General features: G+C 42.9%; 1 protein-coding gene across 1 annotated transcript; it reads left to right on the top strand.

Annotated features, from left to right (window-relative positions):
• The first annotated feature begins 2,072 nt into the window (after positions 1–2,072).
• LOC143336298 (angiopoietin-related protein 1) lies at positions 2,073–8,561 on the top strand. Its single transcript, XM_076756369.1, has 9 exons — positions 2,073–2,209; positions 2,647–2,893; positions 4,132–4,347; positions 6,370–6,489; positions 6,595–6,709; positions 6,823–6,960; positions 7,116–7,332; positions 7,466–7,661; positions 7,735–8,561. The coding sequence occupies exons 2-9, from the start codon at positions 2,738–2,740 to the stop codon at positions 7,879–7,881; spliced, it is 1,305 nt and encodes a 434-aa protein (XP_076612484.1). The 5' UTR covers positions 2,073–2,209; positions 2,647–2,737; the 3' UTR covers positions 7,882–8,561.
• The last annotated feature ends 18 nt before the right edge of the window (positions 8,562–8,579 follow it).

Raw genomic sequence — 8,579 nt, 5'->3', positions numbered from 1 at the left:
CAAAATGTCCTGCATTGTTAGTCAGAGGAGAAGAGCTGGATAAATCAATTCAAACTCTGTTTTGTTGCTTGTGAACTCTATTCATGTGCTCTTCATACACGTCATGTTCCCAGCACAGGAGGTGACATATCACCCACCCTCATCCCCTCTCCTCCTCCTCCCACAGCCATCTTAAAGCCATCACCTGTCCTGCATCCTGTCGAACTGTCACATCACTCAGCCTCAGCTTTTTAGCTTGATGTCAGCATGCTGAGAAAAGCCATTTAACATCATGACAAATGTTAGCCTGCTCTTTTGTTATGATGAATAATTCAGCAAGAACTTTAAATGCAAATAATCCAAGTAAACAGAGTTTCATTGTGTTGTTACTGACATGAAGTAATTTCTAAAGGCTGTATCAGAGGCGATAAATAAGGTAAAAATTCTGAACTCACCTTTGAGCAGCAGGCTTACATTTTGAAAAGGTCTAAATAAAGGACTGACTAAACTGCTCCTTTCAACTTATGTCCATAAATCGACACTGGTTCACTTTTGAACGGTGAAGAAACACAATCTTGGTAACGTCACCTAAAAGTTTGTTTAAAGTTTTTTACACAGTGATTTCCGATGACGCTTCAAGCTACACCGTCAGCAGCTGTTGATCTTCTGAGCAGATGTTTTTATGTTAGTGGGTCTGAGCCTGTCAAATGTAGCAGCAGTTAGTGCACTGATAAAATGCTTTAAGATGAATGATTGTAATATGGGGTTAAATCGATCATCTTTTCTTTTTCTGACACAAAAGTGCCCAGTTAGCACAATAATTTAGAAATTTGTTCATCTCTTTAAACAGCCTTGGTTCTGGCACCAGAGGACCATCAGGTTAGCAGATTTTCTGCATTAATTCTGCTCTAGTTCTTATTTTAAGCATCCTGCTCATATCTGGCATCAGTGTCTTCTGTTTGAAATGAGCAGCAAATCGTTTCTCTCCTGGCCATGTGATACAGGCACATGCAGGCACTTAAAGCGGGGAAACTCATTACCTGCAGTCAAGGCCAGCAGGTAATTAAGTTGTTCCATGGTGCCACCATGTGGCCTGAACCACACGGTTTCTCTCCCATGCATACAGCAGCAAAACTTTTTCATGAGGGATATTTTACACTCCTGAGAGTTTATATGCAGAATCCAGTTTGTATGCATTTAATCTGCACTGGCCAAGCAAAGCACAGCCCAGTCTTCTGTGTGATGTGCAGAATCCTTTGAAAATAGCAGGAGGGTGGATGCTCAGAAGTCTGTCTCTGCGGGGCGTCTTTAAGGACCAAGTACCGTGGGAAAGGGTTGCCAAGGGCAGTGTTGCAAAATGATATAGTACATTCACAGTACAGACAGCTGGTTTAAAAAATATGTGTAACAGGGTCTTGAATAGCCATTGCATTATAGTTCCATCAAATCAAATAATTGTGCTTTCAATAGCATTTAGTTTTTTCTTATAACAAGGAGACCATGCATGCTGAGCTGAGCCACAGTCGAGGGCAGAAAGATGTAAAGAGCGGCTTGGCTGCTGTAATTGGATCAGCACCCCTCACACTCCCACTCACATCAGCCTTCATTACCACTAGCTTTGAGGAGGATTATTGTGCCTGTAGGTGATGCTTATTTACTGTAAGCGCTGATGTATGTTGGTGTTTTGCTGATGCATATATTCAATTCTGCAGCCGGACCCTATTCCTTATTTTCCCCATTTAAAAAAAAGTTTGACTATTTTATTTCTATGATGTGTGTGAAACATGATCAGTTTATTCCTCGCAATATTCAATAAGAAACAAAAAAGCTTTAAAAGCATGAAATCCACTTCAGTACATATTGCCACAGCATTTGACACAATCAATAAAGACTCCCATGACAGCAGCAGATTTAATGGTAACATTAAGAAGGAAATGGATATTGCAGCGTTTCCTCTTGTGTCTTTTACCAATAATTTTATTGTGCTTGCCTCTTTGTCTGCCACCCTCCATCCCTCAGTCGTGAATCCTCTTAGAGGTGGATTATGGGACTAAGATGTCCACACTGAGAGAGAGAGAGAGGGAAAGAGTGAAGATGAGCATGAGGCACACGGAGTGAGAGAGAAAGCCATACAGGAAGAGAAGAAGAGAGCGAGGAGGAGGAGAAAATGGAGAGAGCCCCTCAGCCTGAAATGGGCCGGGAGTCGGGTAGAGGGTGGTCTGCAACTGGGGTGAGTATGCCACCATTTCTACAAGTGCACACGCACTTCTGTTCCTCCACAGTCCCTCAGTTTGCTGCATGCTGTCATGCTTTGTGTGAATACATGTGTGCTATTGAGTGAGGCGGTTATCTTAAGCTGAGCTGAAGTCAGAACCTCAGTTTGGCTTTAAGAGCAGGTGACATGTGCAAGCTTGTGTGTGTGTGTGTGAGTGTGTTTATTGAGTTACCGGTGAACAAACTACAGTAATGTGATAGGCTGAGGGGATCACCATCCTCCTAATTAATCTCACTTTCCTAGTTTATGTCCTATTAGTTGTACTGAGACAAAGGTGTGTGTCAGCTATACAGAGAAAGAACACAACTGTGTGCTAAAAGGTGTCTTGTTGGCTTAATGAATTGGACAATTGGAGCATAATGCATTACTTTTCTCTGCTTTTCCTCTTGTAGGAAGAGCCAGCAGAGCCTCACATGGTGAAACACACACTCCAGTGTCCCACCCCAGCTCTCAAGGCAGGAACAGACTAACTAGGCAGCAGGCATGTCTCTCCTGTCCTTAACAAACCCTCCCGGCTGGAGCGTGTGCTCTGCTCTCTGTATCCTCATCGTGTTGCTTCCAGAGACCAAAGCAGACAACCTGAATGCTACCAATCAGCGCAATGGCGGGGGATCCCAGTGTGGGGAGTACACTAACCAGGTAATTACTGTAAACATTCAGTAGTACAGCAGTGTGATGTTCTCTGAAGAAGCTGCTGCAGGAGAGACTTCTGTTTCCTCCTTTTACTCCAGAGATGTGTCAGCTCTGTGAGGAAGCATCTCTCCTCTGCAGGGATCAGAGTCATGGTTCATTTCCAACTATAGTTACAGTGCTGAAAAAGTAATGTCATGAATGTAGTGCTCTGCCATAATTAAACATGCACGACAGCAGTGGAGGAATACTCAAATAAAAATACCAGTACAACTCTCTAAAAGTACTCATTCTGCAGATGGTTGGCCGCTGTGACTGATATATTATTATATAATACATTATAACATAGCTCAAACTTTATGTACCAAGTAGTATTTTACAGATGTATTTGGTCATGATAAATCGGAGGGGTCATGAGATAACTAATATGGTCTAAATCTATATTTTATACATTCCTATATTTGGAATTTCTCTATTCTTTACTTTTTTCCAGCCATTAAAATATGTTCATATCATAGCCGGTTGATGATTCTAACTGCTTTAAATACCTTTTGGCTGGTTTAGTCTATATCATACTGTATTTTATAAACTGATCATAGTATGTAAATGTAAATAAACCAGTAATTATAGCTGTCAATATAATGTATTGGAGTTAAAAGTACAATATTTCTTTTTATTATAATTCTTTTTAGTATTTCAATACAATATTGCCAAAAAACATTCTTGTTTATAGATTTACACACTGGCCTTATACACACATAGAGCTATTAAAGGGATGGCCTCTGCATTATCACAGTATGGCAAAGTCTCTGACAGTTCAGAAATCTATGAAGATATATATACTGTCTTATCGCCAACTGTAAACGAAGGATGCTCTGCTGTGCAGGTCATAAATTACAAAGATGTTTGGCAGCTTCACTTGAACAAAGAGTGCACAGCCCTGCTGGCAGCTCTATGGGGCTACTTAGACACAGTGGTACTTATATTGAGGCTCATGAACATCTGCACCAAATTTTGATGCAATATGTACAATTTCACTCAAAATCAAAAATGGTGGAACTACAGAAAAACCAAATGGTGATGATGACCAAAGTCAGTCAGACTCATCCTGTGAGACACATGAATGTCTGCAAGCATGACATTGAAGAAAGAAAGAATTTGCTGCAGTTAAACTTTGAATCTGACAGATTCAATTAAATGTATTCATTTGCCAGAAGAAAGTTAAGAAGTTGTTCTCCATCCGACAGGTGATGGAGGATGGGATGTGTCGGCTGGTGGCCACGCTGCCTCAGCTCGATGAGCAGAAGTGCCCGGATATGTTTCGCTGCACAGACGAGGTTTCCTACTGGCTGCACGAGAACGAGGAGAGGAAACAGCAGATCGTGGTGCTGAAGGAGACCATCTCCGAGCTGCAGGAGGAGCTGAGGAACCACCGGCACCGCATCAAAGTCCTCGAGCTGCAGGTGACATTTCCACATGGACTTAGCAGACCTGGGTCAACTATCAGCAGCAATCCTGTCAACCGCTTTGAGTGCTGGCTTTAGTCTTGCTGGAGCTCTGGATGTTCTGTTTCTTTTGAACTGACTAAACATGTAACAGAACTGACTTTTTTGCTCATTTGGAAAGTAAACTCATTCTGCTCCTCTGTGTCAGCAGCATTAAATCTGACTTTTCAAAGCTAGACTTCTGCTGGAATATTTGCTTCTTTCTTGTAGTTCCTCTGCTCAGAGAGATGGTTCAGACGAGACAGAAATATTTGATCAGCCTTGAACATCCTTTGATTTAATATTTACTTTCAGTATTTGAAATGAAGGAGTCAACACTCCTAAAATTGTTCTCTGCATACTCTGGCTGTTAAAAGATGATGGTTTGCAGTTTGGTGGAGCACTCTGTGATTAAAAACACTCTCCTGTGCTGTATTTCAGTGCAGGAAGCACATGACTTTAGCTGCGTTCAGTGCTGCACTGTAACGTCATGCCTGGTCATCAAGCTGGCTTCCCCCCAGCATGTCCTTGACCTTAGTCACTAACAGGATTAGCCTGCTACTCTTCCACGTGTTGCCTCATGCGTCTCAAGCAGTGAGCCTATGCAGACTACTCTCAGCTGGAGCAGCCAGTGGCCAAAGGTTGATAGTGGAAAGGGCACATGTGTTGTACCTGGGGACAGGGCAGGGGGAGAGGGCTCAAGGGTTTGAGGTAATGGGAGTTACTGTTATCCTCCATGTCCAGGCTAGGAATAGACCACACAGTGAAGAGACTGCCTTTAAATTTCAAAAGAGAGGACTCGCCCTTCCCGAGTGTGTGCACAGAGATGGACTAGAAGAAATCTAGTGGCTCAAATCTACAAAGACCCAGACTAGTGGTTCCCAAAGTGGGTCCCGACACACCCATGGAGGAGATTCCTTTCAGTTATATTTTTTGCTGTACATTTCTGCAGCATGGAAAAAAAATAGCATTCAAAATCTGACTTTTACTTAAGTAAAAGTGCAAAAAAAAAATTAGCATCAGATTTACTTAAATGCGCCCATTATGCAGAATGACCATTTCAGAATCACATGTTACTGGATTCTAATGACTAATGCATTAATGTGTCTTTGATGTTGCAGCTGATGTACACTTTGTATTAATGATCTAAATCTCCAAGGCCACTGAAGTATCAGATTAGCAGTGGAGTAAAAAGTACAGTTGCCTCCAAAATGTAGAGGAGTAGCAGTTTAAAGTAGCATAAAATGGACATACTCAGCTAAAGCAAATCTGCACTGAAGTAAATAATCATTTCACCACTGCATATGAGCACATAACAGAATGTGGACAGCAGGGAGAAGCTGTCAGAAGCTGCAGCTGGCACAGCGCATCAGTGCTGCAACATTTAAAGCAGCCAAGAGAGCGAAATGAAACACAGAATGAATTCATGTCCGTGTTCATTTTAAAATGTAAGATCATTTTATTTTTAAACAAAACTCAAGAAACGCACTCAACCATTTTGCGTATTCGCTGTTTATTCCCTTTTTAAGTTCAGTGTTGCTAATCTGCACAGCAACATTGCCAAAAACTGCTACTTTTCTATTAATGAATGAAATATTACACTAAAATTGGTGAAGTTGGTGTACTATATGTTACATAATATATATGTGTGTGTGTGTGTGTGTGTGTGTAACATATTATGTTACATTAGTGTTACATGTGTGGTTAGTTTCTTAAAATCAATTCTTAGACTATATGCATTGTGTCATTTATAGCTGTCGTGCAGATGGGTAAAAATCTAAGTATTAATGGACTCTTAAGCGCTCTGATTAAACTATTTTTTGATACTAAGAAATAGATTTTTAAACTAAACCAGGGTATAGCCTATTTTAAATACAGATTTCTACCCTAACGAAACTGTTTAAAATGGTTTTCAAGCATTTCTTACACAGATCTCAGTTGTTGCCTGTGCTTTTGTGTATGTGCATGCTTGTGTGATTGGGTATTTATGTGTGCTGTCAGAGTGAAGAGAGGAACCACTTGAATATCTCCTTGGAGCATCGTTTCCATGAGCTGGAGGTTCACTATGCTGAGGCCACCACCCTGCTGCACCTACAGGGCACTCTGATCCTAGACCTGCAGGTATACCCATCAGAAGCACTGTTTCATTTTCAGTGTTTTCGGCATGTTGTTAAAAACCTGTGTTCACTGTGTGGTTTTGACAGTTTTCTCTGTTTTTCTGTTCAGAACCAACTCCATAATCTGACCCTCTTGGTGGATAAAGTGAAAAGAAGCCCTGGGTGCTTGATAAACATCGTCCGTCCCAACCCTCTGATGAATGCTCAAGAGGCTCTGCACCCAGGTACATTCCCACAGGCACACATGCAGGCTCACATACTGTGTTTTGCCAGCAGAGGGCGCCAAAGCCCCACTGTTCATTTACTGCCACTCAACCTGGCTCACATCTTCCCTCAGAGATTCAGCATGTGAGGAACTGCCCCATAGACTGTGCTTCCATCTACTACAATGGAGTGAGGAGATCAGGCCTCTACAGGGTGGTGCCATCGCTGGCCGGCTCGCCTGTGGAAGTCTACTGTGATATGGACACAGATGGTAAGTCACACACATGCACACAAAAACAAGTTGGCAAGCATACACTCAGCTTTGTGCTCAGCAGCTGTACTCCTCCTTTGGCCAGATGGGAACAAGTGGATATTAGACATGGCATATGCTTCCCCTTCCAGTGTGATGCCTTCTTTTTGCTTCAGGTGGTGGCTGGACTGTGATCCAGCGGCGCGTTGACGGCTCAGTGAGCTTTGATCGCAGCTGGAGGGACTACAGGGACGGTTTCGGTGACCTTCACTCAGAGTTCTGGCTGGGCAACGAACACATACATGACCTGAGCACCCAGGGAGACTACAGCCTCCGCATCAACCTGGAGGACTGGAGCAACAAGCACAAACATGCCCTCTACCAGAGCTTCAGGTCGCTGTCATGCACCAGTGCACAAATGGTTGACAAGCGCATGAACTTACTTGCATGTTGCAGCAAAACATGCACAACCAGCTGTATCTCTTGCATAATTTCCTTCTGCTTCTCTGTGTGTGTGTGTGCGCAGTGTGGAAGATGAGGAGCATCAGTACCGTCTCCATGTGTCTGGCTTCAGTGGGACAGTGCAGGACTCTTTCAGCTGGTACCACGACAAGCAGGGCTTCAGCACCCCCGACAGTGGCAACATCTGCGCAGAGATCTCTCATGGCGGGTGGTGGTACAACCAGTGCTTCTATGCAAACCTTAATGGAGTCTACTACAGGGTAAGTGTGCACAGGCGGCCCTTTAATTTCATCTTTTAAAGCCATGAGTGTTTACTACTTCTTAACCCCGCAGGGAGGCCGTTACACCCCTAAAGGCCGAGGGCCGCTGGGTCCTGATGGGATTGTTTGGTACTCCTGGAAAGACTCTGACTATTACTCCCTACGGAAGGTCAGCATGATGATCCGGCCTCGCAACTTCCGAACCCGTTTGTCACCCTGACCCACTGCACACAAGGACACAGGAACACGTGGGCATCTCACCGGGACAGTCCAGTGGTCTTTTTATTGGCTGAGCTCATCAGGAACATCAGCTGTGACAGTTTTTGTAATGAGTGAACCTGCAGAGAAACTTGAACATCTCCTCTGTGTGACTGGTACGCTCAAACTGGGGACTCATTTTCTGCTGCATATTCTTGAAGAGGCCACCTTTATACTGTTGAGTTCTTTTTGGGACACAGACTTTTTTCATTCAGTCACAGGAAGTGAGTTCTTCCTTATTTTCTACATATATTTTGTACCTTTTAGTTTGATACCTTGACACACTATGAGCCACCCAGCCAAAAAAAAAAAAAAGAGGCGGAGGAGAGGAGGCACGTGCAGCTGGCAGGCAGATCACGTGACTCTTTATTGAATGCTCGGCATATGGTGCGTATGCTCATTGCATATTTATGATTATTATCCAATTTTTTGTTTGAATTTCAGCCAACATTGAATTGTGTGAACTTTTATTGAATTTTAAGTTTTAATATTATTATTGCAAACAAGCCAGGACATAAAAACACTGAGTTAGACATAAATCCAAAAAGTGCTACTGTCTCACAGTCTAGGGTCAGGCAAAGATGTGCTACTTGAGGACTGTGTATACATTCATTCTGTATGAACTGCACAATAAACAGCGTACGTACAAACTGTGACACG

Source organism: Chaetodon auriga, chromosome 18 (genome assembly GCF_051107435.1).
Source record: "Chaetodon auriga isolate fChaAug3 chromosome 18, fChaAug3.hap1, whole genome shotgun sequence".
NCBI lineage: Eukaryota > Metazoa > Chordata > Actinopteri > Chaetodontiformes > Chaetodontidae > Chaetodon > Chaetodon auriga.
The sequence above is the reverse complement of the archived record's forward strand: the minus strand, read 5'-3'. Positions and strand labels throughout refer to the sequence as shown.

Coding starts and splice junctions, on each gene's coding strand:
- LOC143336298 (XM_076756369.1), top strand. CDS start 2,738: ATGTCTCTCCTGTCCTTAACAAACCCTCCCGGCTGGAGCGTGTGCTCT. Junction 6,490..6,594: donor CTCTGATCCTAGACCTGCAG/GTATACCCATCA, acceptor TTTTCTGTTCAG/AACCAACTCCATAATCTGAC. Junction 7,662..7,734: donor TTAATGGAGTCTACTACAGG/GTAAGTGTGCAC, acceptor TTAACCCCGCAG/GGAGGCCGTTACACCCCTAA.